The sequence below is a fragment of the Schistocerca americana genome, chromosome 1 (assembly GCF_021461395.2).
Source record: "Schistocerca americana isolate TAMUIC-IGC-003095 chromosome 1, iqSchAmer2.1, whole genome shotgun sequence".
In the NCBI taxonomy this organism is placed as follows: Eukaryota; Metazoa; Arthropoda; class Insecta; order Orthoptera; family Acrididae; genus Schistocerca; species Schistocerca americana.
In genome coordinates, this window is record NC_060119.1 from 423,268,965 (window position 1) to 423,288,649 (window position 19,685).

At 43.4% G+C, this 19,685-nt stretch overlaps 1 protein-coding gene across 1 annotated transcript in view; it reads left to right on the top strand.

Annotated features, from left to right (window-relative positions):
* The window catches only part of LOC124557027 (sodium channel protein Nach-like), a 220,649-nt gene that overhangs the window by 123,176 nt on the left and 77,788 nt on the right, over positions 1–19,685 (top strand). Inside the window, exons 8-9 of the mRNA XM_047130894.1 lie at positions 6,384–6,558; positions 17,385–17,491. Of these exons, the coding sequence (XP_046986850.1) occupies positions 6,384–6,558; positions 17,385–17,491 (282 nt within the window). The remainder of the gene's footprint in view (positions 1–6,383; positions 6,559–17,384; positions 17,492–19,685) is intronic.

Here is a 19,685-nt window from a genome sequence, read left to right on the forward strand (position 1 = left end):
TAACATACATGTAGTGGCTAAAGCTGCCAGTTATACCTCCACATTCATATTTTTGAATTCCATCTAATTGTGGGTGCAGTGCTCCTTCGCGAACACTAGACAAACTGTGCTTAAAAACAGGTCACCGCAGAAATAGTACACAATCTCCTTTGCTTATGCAAGACAATGTATCAGGATCTTCAAATAAGTTGTCATCCCACTTCCGCTTATTGTGTGTCTTTGGTTCACTCACACGACATTCCCCTTCAAATGGTTGGTTGATTGATTTGGGGGAAGGGACCAACCAGCGAGGTCATTGGTCCCATCGGATTGGGCAAGGATGGGAAAGGAAGTCGACCGTACCCTTTCAAAGGAACCATCCCTGCATTCCCTGAAGCGATTTAGGGTTTGAACCGCCGTCCTCCCGAATGCGAGTCCAGTGTTCAAACCACCGCGCCACCTCGCTAGGTCCCTTCAAATGCTTTAAGCGGTATTTCACCTACACGACTCAGTCCAAAGGCGTATTACAAATGCTGAACTAAATACTACAGGTTCTTTTTAGATGTATATAGAAACTTTTTCCATTCCGCGCTTTTTACACACCACCCATTATATAATGGTAACTGGTTTCTGTATAAAGCGTGAGTCAAAAAAGTACTTTACAGCTTTGTAATGATAGAGAAATTTATTGAGATAAGTTTCAGAATCGGTAGATGTGCCATATCTTATCAAATAAGCTCAAGTTACATATAAAAGTGTCACTTGAGTGTCAAAAGACATTTGTCTCTGATGAACACTCGTCGTCGAGTACAACAGACTGGGTTTTATAACTAAGAAGTCTTCGAACCACTCTCAGATCTGTGAACGTATCCCATATGCTCCTATCTTATGTAAAAACCTGTAATACGGTGCCGTGTCAAACGCTTCCCGAAAATTTAGAAATATGGAATCTGCCTGGTGCTCTTCATTCATAATTCGCGGTATGTCATGTAAGAAACGGTCAAGCTGACTTTCGCACTAGCGATACTTTCTAAAACCTTGATGGTCGTGGGTATAAGCTTCTCGGTCTCAACAGAGTATATCATATTCGAACTGAGAATATGCTCAAGGATTTTGCAGCAAACAGATATATATACTGATCTGCACTTTTGGCGCTCCGTTCTTATACGCAGGAGTCATCTGAACTTTTTTCCAGTCGCCTGGCACTTCGCGCTATCCTAGAGCTTCACGATAAATGCAAGATTAGTAAAGAACAAATGCGCAGAATACTCTTTGAAAAACCAAATTCGGATTCCATCAGGATCTGGTGTCTTATTGGTTTCAAACTCTTTCAGTAATTCACCGGTAATCAATTTCTTCCCACACTCGTTGCAGCACATCGGGCAAAACTTGTGTGACGGCGGCGTAGATTCGATTTTTCAGGCCGGTTAAATTGTTTGGCAGGGAAGGAACATACACAGAGTCTTTAATGAAACTCCAGAGAAAGAAATCCAGTGGTGTTAAGTCTGGGGAGCGAGTTGGCCATGCGATTGGTCCTTCACAGCCAGTCAACCGACCTGTGAAGCGCTTAGCCGGCCGGGATGGCCGAGCGGTTCTAGGCTCTACAGTCTAGAACCACGCGACCGCTACGGTGGCAGGTTCGAATCCTGCCTCGGGCATGGATGCGTGTGATGTCCTTAGGTTAGTTACGTTTATTTAGTTAAAAGTTCTAGGGGCTGATGACCTCAGATGTCAAGTCCCATAGCGCTCAGAGCCATTTGAACCCATTTCTTGAAGCGCTTATCGAGGAAATCTCAAACTTCCGTGAGGAAATGAGGTGGTGCACCGTCTTGCTGGTACTAAAGCATCCAATCTCGGTCATCTTCATTGATCTGTTCTCCATGAAGAAGAAAGGGCCATTCGCTTTGAATTTGCTAAGGGCAAAAAACACATTAACTTTTGGGGGCAGTAATGAACGCGTTCCCGGGTCACATGTGGATTTTTGCTGCCCCTTTTCCTGGAGTTGTGGGTGTTCATCACATCACTGAAATGAAATGCTGACTCTTCCCTGAAGACTACTGTGTTCAGGAATGTCTCGTCGTGCGCTGTCCGATGCAACATTTCCGCAGGGAATTCCCCACGAGCTACCTTATCTCATTAATAATGTGCTGCGCCGTTGTGGATCTGTGTGGTTTCAAGTGTAAATTTGTAGACAATACTCGTCAACAGTCGTGCAGTTTGAACTGAGAGTGTGGAACCAGACATCTTTAACTGCCAATTTAGGTACTTTTTAGACGAACTTTAATTGAGGTTCATTGGCAGCAGCTTGTAGGCATGTCACTTTCCGACAGAAGCAGTCTAGTTTCAAATATTTGTCATCCTGTTTTAGGCAACAGTTTCTTATTACTGACTGGTCACCCAGAACGATCAGACAAGAACTGTCAAAGACTACGAGACACGTTGCTATATTTTTCAGCAGACGCAGAGACATACAGTGATCGCTGGAACATTATGACCACCTGTCTAACAGCCGGTATGTCATTTCTGTCACGGATGATGGCGGCGACACTTCGTGGTAGGACATGGAAGCAATGAGGCCTTGGTAGGTCGTTAGAGGGAGTTGGCACCACATTTGCACATATAAGTCACCTGATGTCCATAAATTCCGCGGAGGGGGGCGATGAGGCTGACGCCACGTTCAGTCACATCGCAGATGTGGTCGATGGGGTTCAGACCTGGCGAGTTGGGGGATGGGCCAGTGCATCAATTGGAACTCGCAAATGTGTTTCTTGAACGATTCCACCACACTCCTGACTTTGTAAAATGGCGCATTATCTTGTTTAAAAATGCCACTGCTCTCGGGAAACATGATCGTCATGAAGGAGCTTATGGAGGCCCATCGCGCTTTGTGTGCTCAGACACACTTTGGTTATGTTCTTCACGGGTATGCTGCCAGATATAATCGCCTTTAATACACGATATTTCGGCGATCCATCTGACCGCCATTTTCAGGTGCGATCGTTGAGACAGTCACGCCTGAACTGAATGAACATCCGAAACGGCGGCCTCTTTAAACCCCGGGTTCCAGGTCACTGCACCTGCGCGAGAAGCGGAAGAGCTGCATCCTGGGAAGCGAAGAATTGCAGCCCCCGCCGGCGGTAGAAACTGGCGAAAGCGATAAATCGCAAATTAATTTTAGTACACAAAAAAGAAAATAGTTCCTTGGGACATGGCGTATATTATAAAGAAGGTCATTTTGTTCGGGATACCTCATCACATAGCTATTATAATTTAAAAAGGGTGTAATTCACACACAAATTTTTGTGTAGAATCTGACAGGCATTCGGTGAGACCCTGGGGCTTTGTTCACTTTCAGTAATTTCAGCTGCTTCTCAACGCCACTGACGCACATGTGTGTATCATTCATTTCTGCTGTTGCTTTGTTGTCACGAATTTCGATTTATTTGTCATCCATGAGAGTCTGGACACTAACTTTTTTCCGGGTTTTGTAAGAAGTCTTTCGGCAAGAAAGGAGTCATTGAGACCTTCACGTATTGTCCTTTGCCACTCTATAGATTTATATTTGTCTTAAATCTATCGTGCAGTCAGTGAGCCACAAGAAATTGTTTTCCACAGCTGAACGTCATCAACACCGCCACCACCACCACCATCTTCTTCTTCTTCTTCTTCTTCTTCACTTCAAGCCTTAGGCTTGTTATGGAAGCCTGTTATGGAAGCCATCGCTTCATGGTCTTCCTTGACTTCTTCTCCCTCCCGATTGATTTAAATTTTTGTATTTGGAGAGGTAATCCTCTTCCACTCACTCTTTGGAGGTGTTCACTCCAGGTACTCTTAATTTTTGTATTTTATTGAAGATTTTAAATACATAGGTTGGATAAAAAGTAACACTGATACACTGAAGTGCCAAAGAAATTGGTATAGGCGTGCGTATTCAAATACAGAGATATGTGAACAAGCAGAATACGGCGCTGCGGTCGGCAACGCCTACAAAAGACAACAAGTGTCTGGCGCAGTTGTCAGATCGGTTACTGCTGCTAGAATGGCTGGTTGTCAAGATTTAAGTGAGTTTGAACATGGTATAATAGTCGGCGCACGAGCGATGTGACACAGCATCTACGAGGTAGCGATGAAGTGGGGATATTCCCGTACTACCATTTCACGTGTTACCGTGAATATCAGGAATCCGGTAAAACATCAAATATCCGCCATCGCTGCGGCCGGAAAAAGATCCTGCAATAACGGGACCAACGATGACTGAAGAGAATCGTTCAACATCACAGAAATGTAACCCTCCCGCAAGTAGCTGTAGATTTCATCAACGAGTGTCAGAGTGCGAACCATTCAACGAAACATCATCGATATGGGCTTTTGGAGCCGAAGATCCACTCGTATACCGTTGGTGACTGCACGATACAAAGCTTTACGCCTCACTTTGGGAAATCAACACCGACATTGGACTGTTGATGACTGGTCTGGTCAGACGAGTCTCGTTTCAAATTGTATCGAGCGGATGGATGTGTATGGATATGGATACAACCTCAAGAATCCATGGACCATGCATCTCAGCAGGTGACTGCTCAAGCTGGTGGAGGCTCTGTAATGATGTGGGGCGTGTGCAGTTGTAGTTATACCGGACCCGTGATACGTCTAGGTACGACTCTGACAGGTGACACGTACGTAAGCATCTTGTCTGATCACCTACATCCATTCATGTTCACTGTACGTTCCGACGGACTTAAACAATTCCAGCAGGACAATGCGAGACCCTACACGTCCAGTGGCTCCAGGAACACTCTTCTGAGTTTAAACACTTTCGCTGACCACCAAACTCCGCAGACATGAAAATTATTGAGCATATCTGGGATGCCTTACAACGTACTGTTCAGAACAGGTCTCCACCCTCTCGTACTCTTACGAATTTATGGACAGCCCCGCAATATTCATGCTGTCAGTTCCCTCCGGCACTATCTCAGACATTAGTCGAGTCCATGTCATGTCGTGTTGCGGCACTTCTGCGTGCTCGTGGGGGCGTTTGTCAGGTGTACCAGTTCCTTTGGCTCTTCTGTGTACAATTCATACCATATTGTATTGAGAGACGTTCACCAAATTACATGCCCTCAATATAATGGCCCAGCATATCGATCATATTCTCCACCACATGGAAGGTGCATGTGCCCTCAGCGTATCCATGTTTGCCGACGTCTCGCAAAGACCATCCCATGACACGGATAATGTCTTCTCTTGTGCTGTAGCGCGTAACATGAAGAGTTTTCTTCATTTCGGCGAATAGGTCATAACCACAAGGGCTCATATTGGGTCAATAAGGCGGATGTTCCACTGTCTCACACTCCCACACAATAAGGAGCTCCTGCACGTGTTTCTTAGTGTGGTATCGTGCATTGTCACGAAGTATGATGGGATGCAGGTTATCTGCGATCCACATGCAGCAGGGAGGTCCGCAGCTCAATTGTCATATAGTCCATGGGGCTTCATTCCAAGTAGGGCCAATCTCGAATGACATACTTGCCAGCACGAAACACTTTCACCCATTCGCCACTGTACGCTATGGCAATGTTGCGTAACGCCATCCCTGAAAACACTGTTGTGCGCTCAGACCACATGCCTTTTAATCTTGCCGGCCGGTGTGGCCGTGCGGTTCTAGGCGCTTTAGTCTGGAACCGCGTGACCGCTACGGTCGCAGGTTTGAATCCTGCCTCGGGCATGGATGTGTGTGATGTCCTTAGGTTACTTAGGTTTAAGTGGTTCTAAGTTCTAGGGGACTGATGAACTCAGCAGTTAAGTCCCATTGTGTTCAGAGCCATTTGAACCATTTTGAACCTTCTAATCTTCATCCATGGATTTCATTCCTGTTTTCTAAACGTATCGTTAGGACACTTGAACTGGTCGCCCGCACTTTAGGACAGTGTACATTGCAGCTGACTCAAATACAGCTGTTGGCACTCACAGCACTACTTAAATTGAGCTTATGCTATCAGCTACAGGCAGCGCGCCTGCCATTATGCCCACCCTTCGTGTTGTGGCAGTGTTGTCCAGCTTTTTATCCAACCCTAGTATAATCAATTCTTCTCAAATTTCCGAATTTAGATCCTTGTCAGCTGTGGTGCATCTCTTTGCAGCTCTTAGAAACCTTGCCTATGTTGCTTGTACTCTGTAACTTTCTTGGCGTTTACTTATAACCTACGACTGAAAGCGAAACATTCCTGTTTGCATGCTTATGATCCCAGATGCCACACCGTAACTATGCCAAGTCAACACCTGGTACTGGTAGGATCAGTTGGCCTAGGTCACTTCAACTATAGTGTTCTGCATTTGCAATACTAAACCTACTGAGATGCAAAACCGGTATTAGAGAGCCCTGAACGACGGGTTGTTGGCTGTGGCAGAGAAGTGGGCAACGCCGCGGCCGCCAGACGGCATCCCCGGGCTGGAGCTGGAGCGCGAGGAGTCCATCGAGTGCCCTGAGTGCCTGCCCTCGTGCAGCGACGTCCACTACACCATCAGGGCCAACTCCGCGCCCTTCGCGCCACCCAACGGGCTCGACACTTCACACCCACTCCTGTGAGTACCTGTAGCTTGCTGCAATGTAAACAAAGCTGCACATAACACGGCACAAGTGAGCTTTTCAGTGGACGCTAAAGTCGTCAGTTTTAAATTGAACGTGTGACGTTTCTACAGTTTACATCTAGTCACGCCTTGTCAATGGAAATTACTGCTTTCAGAGAAAACAGATCCGACTCAATCAGTTGCTGAATGAACACTGCTAAGGGACGGTATGAATATGACATCTGGAGTAGGGTACCTTGCAGAAGGCCACTGCTGGCAGTAACAAGTATTTTTTTTATTTTATTTTATTTATTTACATGTCTAGTTCCGTAGGATCAAATTGAGGAGCAAATCTCTAAGGTCATGAACGTCTCAGTACATGAAATTACAACTTAAATGTAATAATAGATAAAATAAAATGTTTATGAACCCAAAAAAATTCAAGCCATAAGTTTCAGAAAATACAGTCAACAATACAACAAGAATTAGCATAATTTTTCAAGGAACTCTTCAACAGAATACAAGGAGTGACCCATGAGAAAATTCTTCAGTTTCGATTTGGAAGCGCGTGGATTACTGCTAAGAATTTTGATACAGCAGTATATTGCACACCTTTCTGCACAAGACTTCAAAGAAGTGCGATCCAAATGCAGATTGGATTTCTGCCTAGTATTAACTGCGTGAAAGCTGCTAACTCTTGGGAATAAACTGATATTGTTGACAAGAAACAGCAGTAATGAATATACCGGATGATCAAAAAGTCAGTATAAATTTGAAAACTTAATAAACCACGGAATAATGTAGATAGAGAGGTAAAAATTGACACACATGCTTGGAATGATATGAGGTTTTATTAGAACAAAAAAAAGTTCACAAAATGTCCGACAGATGGCGCTGGACAGCAAAACGTTAGTAACTGCTACCGTGACGGGTGAGAGGTACGCCTATATGTTACAGAATCGCATCATCCCCAGCCTGGCTGATAAACACCTGCTGAAACGTACGATGTATATGCAGGATGGTGCTCCACCCCATATTGCTAGACGCGTGAAAGATCTCTTGCGCGCGTCGTTTGGTGATGATCGTGTGCTCAGCCGCCACTTTCGTCGTGCTTGGCCTCTCAGGTCTCCAGACCTCAGTACGTGCGATTATTTGTTTTGGGGTTACCTGAAGTCGCAAGTGTATCGTGATCGACTGACATCTCTAGGGATGCTGAATATCCGACACCAATGCCTCACCATAACTCCGGACATGCTTGACAGTGCTGTTCACAACATTATTCCTCGACTACAGCTATTGTTGAGGAATGATGTTAGACACATTGAGAATTTCCTGTAAAGAACATCATCTTTGCTTTGTCTCACTTTGTTATGCTAATTTTGCTATTCTGGTCAGATGAAGCGGCATCTGTCGGACATGTTTGAACTTTTGTATTTTTTTGGTTCTAATAAAACCCCATGTCATTCAAAGCATGTGTGTCAATTTGTACCTTTCTATCTACATTATTCCGTGATTTATTCAGTTTTCAACTTTATACTGACTGTTTGATCACCAGTATATATTCAACTTTTGTATTTTTTTGGTTCTAATAAAACCGCATGTCATTCAAAGCATGTGTGTCTATTTGTACCTCTCTATCTACATTATTCCGTGATTTACTCAGTTTTCAACTTTATACTGACTTTTTGATCACCAGCGTATATAGACAGGCCAATGTCGGAATACCCATACCAGTGAACAAGGGTCGACATGAGGTTCGCTAACTTACGCCACTTACAGCCCAAAATGCCCGTTTGTGAGCCAAAAATATCCTTTGAGAATGGGAAGAGTTACCACAAAATATAAGACCATATGACATAAGCGAATGAAAATAAGCAGAGTAGACTAATTTTCGTGTCGAACGATCACTTACTTCGGATACCGTTGGAATAGTAAAAATGACTGCATTATGTCTTTGGATAGCAACCTGAACTCTGGATTTCCACTACAGTTTACTATCTATCTGAATACCTAGAAAACTGAACTGTTCAGTTTCACTAATCATATGGCCATTCCGTGAAAATAAAACGTCGAGTTTTGTTGAATTGTGTGTTAGAAACCGTGAAAACTGGGTCTTACTTTGATTTAGCGTTAGTTTATTTTCTACAAGGTATGAACTTATGTCATGAACCGCACTATTTGAAACAGATCCAATGTCACACACAACATCCTTTACTACCAAGCTAGAGTCATCAGCGAACAGAATTATTTTAGAATTAACTGTAATACTAGAGGGAATATAATTTATATAAATAAGGAACAGGAGTGGCCCCAACACTGATCCCTGGGGCACCCCCCCTTTGACTGTACCCATTCAGACCCCACATAACAGCCTTTCTCAACACGGTGAATAATGACCTTTTGTTGTCTGTTGTTAAAGAAAGAGTTGAACTAATTGTGAGCTACTCCCCGTATTCCATAGTAGTCCAACTCCTGGAGCAATATTTTGTGATCAACAAAATCAGACGCCTTAGTTAAATCAAAAAATATGCCTAGCGTTCTAAACCTTTTGTTTAATCCCTCTAGTACCTCACAGAGAAAAGAGAATATAGTATTTTCAGTTAAATTTCTGAAGTGGAGCTGTACATGTTATAGCAAATTATGTGATATAAAATGATCAATTATCCTTACATGCACGGCCTTTTCAATAACTTTAGCAAACACTGACGGCATAGAAATAGGTCTAAAATTGTCGGCATTGTCCCCTTCTTCCTTTCTATAAAGCGGCTTTGCGACTGAGTACTTTAATTGTTCAAATGGCTCTGAGCACTATGGGACTTAACGTCTAAGGTCATCAGTCTCCTAGAACTTAGAACTACTTAAACCTAACTAACCTAAGGACATCACACACATCCATGCCCGAGGCAGGATTCGAACCTGCGACCGTAGCGGTCGCGCGGATCCAGACTGTAGCGCCTTTAACCGCTTGGCCACCCCGGCCGGGTTTAATTGTTCAGGAAACTGACAATTCTTAAAGGAGAAATTACAAATACGGCTAAACACAGCGCTAACATCTGACTAGCATTCTGCTAGGAGCCCCATCATATCAGTGAGAGTCCTTAGTCTTCAGTGATTGAATTATTGACTCAATCTCTCCCTTGTGAGTTCCACAGAGGAGTATTTCAGACACCAATATCGGAAAGACATTTTTCGAGAGAGTTTTTATTTAATTCTCCAGCAATGCTCAGAAAATGATTGTTTAATACTGTACATATAGCTGACTTATCAGTAACAGAAATATTTTTATTGCGAACTGACTTTATATCGTCGACCTTGTGCTTCTGACAAGACACTTCTTTCACAACTGAGCACATGGTTTTAATTTTGTCCTGTGAATTAGCTATTCTATTTGCATACCACATACTTTTCGCCTTTCTAATAACAATTTTAAGCACCTTACAATACTGTTTGTAATGGGCTACTATAGCTTGATTGTGGCTACTTCTAAAATTTTGGTATAGTTTCCACTTTGTTCTACATGATATCCTTATACCACTAGTCAGCCACTCAGGCTGCCTTATACTGCTAGTACCCGATTTAGAGCGTTCTAATGGAAAGCAACTGTCAAAGAGCATGGGAAATGTGTTAAGCAAAGCATTATATTTGTCATCAATGTTATCGGCACTATAAACATCCTGCCACTGTTGTTTCTTAACAAGGTTTAAAAAATTCTCTACTGCTGCTGGATTAGCTTTCCTACATAGTTTGTAATTATATGTGGCATTTGAGTACAAATGCCTTTTACAGTTAAAATTTGTGCATCATGGTCTGAAAGGCGATTCATCCTTTCACTAACAGAAGGCCCACTCCATAATGAACAATGAATAAAAATATTATCTACGGCTGTGCTACTGTTCCCCTGCACCTGGTTGGAAAAAACACGGTATACATCAGATCATATAAGTTTAGGAGATCTACCAGCATCCTTTTTCTTGCACAACCATATACAAAATTAATATTAAGGTCACAACATATAACAAATTTTTCATTCTTCCTATAAAGTGAACCAACAAACCCTCTCTAGTTTGAGCAGAAATGCTCTGAATTCAGAGTTAGTGGACCTATAAACAACAACAATTAGAAGTTTAGTTTCGCTGAATTCAAGTGCCCCTGCACAACATTCAAATACCTGTTCAGTGCATTGCCGTGATATGTCTACGGAGTCAAATGAAATATTGTTTTTACATACATGGCCACTCCCCCACTCCGCATGGAACTCCTTGAAAAACAGCCAGCTAATCTGTATCCTGGTAAAGGAAGCCTCTGAATAGTCAAATCATTTAAGTGGTGCTCCGATTCATCAATAACGTCAGAGTCAACTTCTATAAGCAGTTCATTAACTTCGTCTCTAATACCTCTTATATTTTGATGAAATATGCTAATTCCTTCTGTACTTGGGTGCCTGACCTTCTCTGAAGGTGATCCTTTATTAGAGGGACTTCCTTGAAGCAGGTGTATCTATCGGCTGACTTCAACCTAAAAAAAGGTGCAGCTCTAACACCAATTACTACAGGAATTTTTCCATGAGTAGTCCAACCACCACCCACTACAGTGTCACTTATATGCTTTGCCAACCTTCCCTTCCCATTCCTGTTGAGGTGTACGCCATACCTAGTGAAACTCGATCTATTGACAGACTCAACTGCCATCAGTGCCTTCTCCAGCCTCATTTCAACACGTCTAACAGCTGCATTACGATGAGGCTGATCATGACGCTGAAACAGTTGCACAAACTGCACATTAGTGCCGCCAATTTGAGTAGCTATCTTTACCAGGTCTCCACCTACATCATATTTCCCGTTCCTATCAAGACTATTCCCTGCTCCTCCTACAGCCACTACCTGACTCTCTTTCGTAAAATTCCTCCATAACTCCCCTATGCTCTCAGTCACTTGAGCCAGTCCTGCACTAGGCTTCACAATGTTGGTGACCTGGTACTCACTCCCCAACACTTCCCGCAACTGCGGGTCCACCCCTCTACCGTAAGAACTATCTAGCAGCAGAATCTTCTTCTTTCTGTCAGACATAGCAACTGACTTAGGTTTCCTAATACCGAGGACTACTGCATGTTTCCTACACCTACAGCTACAAGAGGCTCCTCTCCACTCAACTCTGGTAGTTGCTCAAATCTATTGCACATACGCAAAGTACAACTGTCTGAATACCTCTTCCTCCTAGCTGCTTTCTAGCTAACTGCCAGTTCCCATTACCCAGCACTCTTCACCCTCCTCAACCTATCCAGTTCCTCCTTTGCGTATTGTAACTGGACATGAAGGGCACAGATCGTACGCTCCTGCTCCTCTATTCACTTATTTCTGCTACAGATTCTGCATTCGCAGGACAGGATCTCGCTAGAATGCCCACTGGCTTCCCCACTGCATTGCCGCAAATGAAAATACTTTGAACAAATCCCGCACTGTAACCCATGACTCACAAACCTACGACACAAAGCCCACCCTTCTCACTTACGGTAAAATTTTACAGTTACTGAAAAAAAAGTCTACGTTATCTAATTACACCAGTAGTACTATTTACAGAACTAACAATAGTGAACCCGAAATTCTCTCTCTACTAACAAAGCAACAACTTTTATTAATAGTACTAAACCACACCTAATACCAGTACCACCAAATCTACACACAATTTCTTAGCTGAAACCAAAAATTCAAGTGGCCGCTGGAAGACTCAACGAAGTTAAAACAGGGAATGGAAATTGTACCGAAATATTTCGGTAGAAACAATAAGAAACGTCAACTGAAAACTACCGCACGAAGTTTACTAAACGACTTCAACGAACAATTCTAAAAAACATAGTGAGCGAACGTTTCCTAAAGTTTATTAAACCGTTATTTCGCCAGAAACAGCACGAGACACCTTTGAAAACTATTAAACTTAATAACTGATAACAGCGCACAAACAGCTTAGTAAGAACTTAAGAACCGCTGCAGCTGCAGCTGCTTGCCGCCAAATGTAAACACACTGCTAATATTTGGATGAAAGATTGAAAACTACTAAGTTTAATATTCGAATACAGTGCACAAACAACTTTGGCAGTGTTTTGCTTTATAACTGCTACAGCTGCAACAGCACGGCGCGAAAGCTGCACGTCTTCAATGGGCCAAACTTCACACAATGAAGCTGACTGGAGACATGACCTTCGATGGGGTGAGTCGCAGTTTTACTCGTTTTCAAGGTTCTGTTAAAAGCGGTAAAAATGAAAACCTTATAGTATCATTTTGTTGCCCATCTGCACGCCTGCCTTTCTGTCCATACGCTAAGACCACTTTTTCTCAGGAACAGAAAGAAGTATCAACTTGAAATTTATGTCAAGGAATAAGGTCTATGGTCCCTAGACTGCGTAAATAATTTGTGACGACATAACTGGAATGTCACATGTCACTAAGCGACCATAAATATACTTGTTGGTGTTGTAGTCTCGCACATTCCTACTACCCAATAACTCTCCTCCCTCCCCCTTCATGTTTTCATATCTTCTACTGCCACTGTCATTTCAGTCTTCTCCTTCATCTATATTCCTTTCACTCCTGATAACTCTAATCATAGACTCAGTATTATTTAGGAAGCTGACAGAGTGGAAGAAGCAACCAGCTCCCCTGAAGGTTGAAGTTGGGCAATTCTACAGTGCTGGCTGGCTAGGCTGCTCCGGGGACTGACTAAAGAAGAAAAGTACAACAAATGAATTGCCGCCCAGTGGTGACGCTTAGTCATTACAATCTGTTGTGCCTTCCAGGATGGTGGGCGGCTGTTGGAGAAGTACTAAGTACTAGCTTGCAGACTCTTATAAATGCCTCCCCCCCCCCCCCCGCCCTACAAATCAGACTATTATTCTCAAGTGTTCTATCATGCTTGGCAACGTTCTTTGTACATGAGCTTATCGAGGTGTGTATTTGACACTCACCACTGCCATTCCCATCAGCTTCTGAATTTGAGGTAGAGTCAACTGCAGTGGCAGATATCCAGTCACTTATGAATGACTTCGTCTCCAGTAACAACAGGAAACCGCTGGAGCTGGGTGTCCGTATACAGAAGAATTGGTGTCTTGCTGTGTCCCCTGCTGGGTGAGTGTATCCTGCTGGCGGCCACGTCCCTAGTAGGTTGTGTATTGGAGCTTGGGTTGGTGATAGCCTGGTCTCTCCGTTGCCAGAGCGACTCCTTCTTTACCAATCACTACCCAACACGCCTTTGGATTTGGCCATGCTGGATGTTGTAGTTCAAGCACCATTTATCCCGGTGTGGTACGAGACGACCACGAGTTAATCAGACTGCAACTGACACACTTCATGGTAAGCATAGTTGACGCCTGTGCCCGTCGCTACTAACAAGTGCTGTGCTGGCTCCCGATCCGGCAGTTGCTGACCGCGGCACTCAGTACGCCAGGTGCCACTGACTGGCAACAGCCTCACGCTGCTGTAATCTCGCTCTGTGCTAAAATGAATAAAGGTATTGGAATCAGGTTTGTTTCACTAATGACTCGCCAAGCAATTCCAGCCACCATCACCTCTACAGCCCACATCCAATCAAGGAAGTGGCAACTTCTCCTGTCCTACAACAGTTGACCCCCCTACCGACTGAACACTTTCTATGATGGTCTTCGTGGTACTGATGTGTTGCTGCTCTAGACTGTGATATGGGATCTGCTGTGGGTCGATAGAGCTCTGTTCAGCGGTATAGAGAAGGGAACATATTAGATGTCATAAGGATTCGGGTAGTAACAGGAACTTGAAAACGAGTACAAGTGGAGAGGACTGGATGAAGCTGAATTTGGTCTTGCAAGGAAGGTTACAATGGTACTGAGAATAGGTAGATGTGATAAAATGAAGTAAGGGTTGTTGCGACTGTTAGTCTCAGCAGCATTCGTGGTTAATAGGCAGTGGGCAGTCAATCTGGATAATGGAGGTTGTGACAGTGGTGAAAGGCGTGGACCTTTTGGAGGGAAGTGGCAACGAAGTGGATATCGTCTTCTGTAAAGGGGTCAGGATACAATGATTTATTGTTGTGGACGGTGGGGCGCGATGAGATAATTTATTGTCGTAGGGGCTTTAGCCATACATTTACAGAAGTAGATGGGTTGGAACAGGTTACTAGTATTGAGTAAAGCAGATTGGAACATTGTTTTAGGAGGTGATCGGACTTGCAGTCAGGATCTAGGTTTATTGTTATAGTCTTAAGTTAAATGCTCATTATATACGGCTATATGACGTTTTTGGTAATGGTTTGTCTCGTATCTCGGCCATAAACAGAAGACGTAGGAACGGAGTTAGCTTCAGAGACAGACTCTAGCAACAGAGAGGGCACTGCCGAGACAGGCGTGCAGCCAGCAGACTGATTACGGAAGTTGCTTACAATAACATGGAGGGTACCTACGACTTGGCGTTAGTTGCCGCACTGCCGGAACATAGCCAAGAGCGCGCCGCCGATCTTCATGTTATCTCTGAGCCATGTCGGCGGCAGCGTGTGACTTGGTCGGTTCCGCATGTCCAGTGCTGTATGTTGGTTATAATTAGTTCCAGACACTTGCTCTTGTGGACGCTCATTGATTAAGCACTTGTAGTCTGGGGCAACGCCGCTGGACAACACGGAAGCACTTCCACATGAAGTTGCGAGCCTTCTAAACGAAGACTCCCAGAAGAGACACATTCAGGAACTGGGACACAAACATTACTGGCACATCAGTACCTGCTGGCCAGTCCGGCTGTGCACTTATGGTGATGGAAAGTTACAGACAGAGCAAAAGAAAACAAAGAGAACCAAAATTACTGCCATAATAATGGATGACCGAAAGATGATAGGAGCAGCCGAAAGATTTCCCCTCCACCATTTTCTCTGGAAGAAGTAACCCAGTAAGGATTTGGCTCCTGTTGCTGCTACAGGCACTTCGTATTTGAATCTCTCCGTAATCCGTCTGCCTCAAGTTTCACACACCGTTGTTGACATAGCTGTGACTGGGATTCTGCTTGTCGACTAGCCTTCAGACTTACGAGTGACTGCTGTGTGTTAGAATCTGCCCAGAATTGCCTTACAGACACTGCTTCCGTATTAACCTTCGGATTAACAAGCTATTGGTGTTGACTGGACTCTGTCCCGGATTACCTTATGGGTTCTGCTTATGGACAAATTTTCTTAAATTGCAAGAACATTCTGCCCAAGGACTCTGCTCCAGATCACCGCTGAACTCTCTCATCGTGGTACGTAATATGGTGGGCGTGTAATAAATACTTATTCGATTAGGAAAATATGGACGATCTTGTCAAGGGAAAGGCTCAACGCAATGGATTGATAAATGAAAGCGCCATCGGTTGTGTAGCTGTCAAATAAAGTAGATTCTGAGAAAATATCAACAAGGAATGTGGACTTGGGTTATTGTGGATGTGTAGAGATTTTCGCATCTGGGTGCTGGGGTTAGAAATCAGCTTCGGCTGACACTCATATATTGTAATATCGGTGTCAAAAAAAAAATGGTTCAAATGGCTCTGAGCACTATGGGACTTAACAGCTATGGTAATCAGTCCCCTAGAACTTAGAACTACTTAAACCTAACTAACCTAAGGACATCACACACATCGATGCCCGAGGCAGGATTCGAACCTGCGACCGTAGCAGTCGCGAGGTTCTGGACTGCGCGCCTAGAACCGCGAGACCACCGCGGTCGGCTATCGGTGTCAGTCCCTATGGTCAAAGCAGTAATGGTCGCCGTCTGATGAGGTAGTTGAGTTTGTCTAGCCCATGGAAGATTGATTAGCAGACAGAAACTTGGGTACCAAAGATTATGTGGTGATTCAAGCAGTATGAAGGAGTGAGAACTAGAACTTGAAGACTTGATTACAGATTCGTTGTCGTGTATGCATAATATATGAGGTGTCCCAGAAAAGCTGTGACAAACGTCGACGGGTTACTGAGGATGTCTTGAGGAAAAAATTGAGATTAGGAACCAGTTTCCAGAAACGTCATCCAATTATAGGTGCCGGCTCCTGCCAATAGACCCCCCATTCGCCAGCAAACGTGACTTTGTACGCTGATGGACCATAGGCGGAACGTCTCGCAGTGTTTTATGTTATTCAGTGATCGCAAAGACCGCAAATGATTGTAACGACCGCCAGTGGAGAAGACGGAGGAAGCTTCTGCGTAGACAGGCCTTGTCTTCTATGAATACGATACTCCGTTGTTTTGGTGGACGACTGTTTCGGCCACTGGTTTCTATCTACAGTTTATTTTTCTTCTGTGTACTGAAGAACTGTGGAGATTTTAGAGGGTTCCAGGAGAAAAATAAACTGCGGATGGAAGCCCGTGTCCAAAACTGACATCCGTCGGGACGACAGAGCATCGCATTCGTATGAGACAAGACAGCTCTACGCAGCAGCTGGCTCCATCTTCTCCACTGGCGATCGTGGCAATCTGCTGCGATCATTGAATAGCAAATAACACTACGAGACCTTCCGCATACAGTCCGGCAGCATACAAAATCAGATTTGCTGCTGTACATTTCGATTTGAAAGTAATTTTTTTTTATTTCAAAGGGTAGAATTTTGGTATTTAGTAATGTGGAGTGAGGTCACAGCAAAATAAAAGAATGTGTTGGATTAAATTTTAAGGATTTGATGGGAGTGCAGCCGATTACTTCGCAATTTTGTGTTTGACATCATACGTAAGTAACTACTTTCAAGTGCTGGGGCTGTTGTCACATGTTGTAAATAGATCGTAAACTGACAGTGGGTGATGTGGTTCACATTCGTACTGTTTTTAATAAACAGACAATTGTCATTGTATGCTACGCTTTGTTGCAGTGACGGCGTGGAACTGGGTAACCACAGCATCGTAAACTTGTATTTCGAACGCGCCGACTCCGTCCTTCTGCGTCAAGATGTCCTGTACTACTGGTACGACCTACTGAGTAAGTAGGCCTCGTTTTGCTTTTCTTTATTCGAGTTTCAATGGCTACGAAGTGTTTGGTTGCAGAGCAACAAACAGAATTATCTGCTTTAGTATTGTTGATCTATCAGTCTTCAATTGCTTTTCATATGAATATTATCTACAAAGTGATAGTCTCTCAATGGGATCCCCAATATCAAGAACGTACCACAATATCTTCATAAACCATTTAGAAAATCAAATCTCTGAGAGAGCAGCCACACAAAGAAAATACGAACTCATATACTCATATAGCTACGTTAAAGACATAATTAGATGACATATATAGTTGAAACACGAGAAAGTACAGACAAATTTAAAATGGAAATTAACTTGGCACACATGAACCCAGGAACATAATATTCCCAGTGGTTAGCACACTGGACTCGCATTCGGGAGGACGACGGTTCAGTCCCGTCTCCGGCCATCCTGATTTAGGTTTTCCGTGATTTCCCTAAATCGGTTCAGGCAAATGCCGGGATGGTTCCTTTGAAAGGGCACGGGCGATTTCCTTCCCCATCCTTCCCTCACCCTAGCTTGCGCTCCGTCTCTAATGACCTCGTTGTCGACGGGACGTTAAACACTAATCCCCTCCTCCCATAATATTCCCATCAGAAAATTAAAGAGAAGAACAGATTAACATTCTTGTCATAAGACTAAGAAGGGAAAATTGTAAAGACGCTTTCTACATATGCAGAAAAGTTGTAGTCAGGAACACAGTTCTGCATTCCACATCAGATCAGCCCTCAACCAAAAGCAAGCTGCACTGAGTCAGATGTTTCAAAGGGTTAATATGATCCTCCTTAACAAGAGAAATTACGAGAATTAAATACAGTAAATTAAACAAATAGCAATTAATATTTGGCATGGTACACAGACAACGTACAAGCTTAATTACAAAACTAGAATGAAAGTGCAATCACATACACATAATAGAGGAAAATACGAAAATCAGCAGACCACATACAGAGATGACACACGTACTATCATACCCAAAAGAATGCAAATGACTTGAAATGCGTTTCGCTTGATTTCCATGCAGCCCACATAATGTAGTTGCTCCGCAGGTCCTCTAATCTCTTTGCAGTACAGTAGCTTCATAAGGCAAACTCGATACCACAAGGGCCGCGCGGAATTAGCCGAGCGGTCCAAGGCGCTGCAGTGATGGACTGTGCGGCTGGTCCCGGCGGAGGTTCGAGACCTCCCTCGGGCATGGGTGAATGTGTTTGTCCTTAAGATAATTTAGGTAAGTAGTGTGTAAGCTTAGGGACTGATGACCTTAGCAGTTAACTCCCGTAAGATTTCACACACATTTGAACATTTGATACCACAAGGTATCACTAGAGAACATTGTTCTTGAAGATATCAGTCGTTTGCAGAGTATGAAACCAGCAAATACTTCGATTATTACTACCATTATCGCTGTTAACTATTTCATTCTTCTGCTGATACACGCGTGCTTGAAGAAAGCATTTAATGCTTCCTGGTCGTTATTACAAGCAGTTGCCCAAATACAGCGAAAAGTTTTGTTCGCAGTGAAGAGTTGCGGCGTTCCGCGACAACTGGACCATCCGTTTTCTAGTCATTTCTACTGCGAAATACTGGAGAACATAATGATTCCTTCCGTTCGTCAGAGATTTCAGGAAGAGTTGGAATAACCTTCCAAAATGAATGTTCTCTTTTTAAAACGACATTCGTTTGCCTTACCTCCCTTCCTTTTTTAAAAGACTGAGAGAAACATGAAACTATTTATTTGTCACATGGCGCATGACGTCAAAGCCGATGAAGACATCAAAGAGAAAGTATTTGGCTTTTTTTTACGTCGAGAAAAGGCATCATATTAATTTATTTTCTCTTTATTTACATGAAGGTAGGAAGCTGATACCGACGAAAGCACAAAAGAGATATCATAATATCATTTTCTTTTAATACCAAGCAGAAATCACGGTACACACAGAGAAAAAGTGACGTAAAACCGGATGTTTAGAAGTAATACTTTGAAATTATAAGTACTTAATAATTCTCGTTGCAACATAAACGAATAACTCTTAACACCAATTAAATTTCATGGAAGTGGCAGGACTCGAAACCCCTGTCTGCAGATTAGAAACTGACCCCCTTAACCGCTATGCCATTCTACCAATAGCGTACACTACGCTTACGAAACAATATTGTAT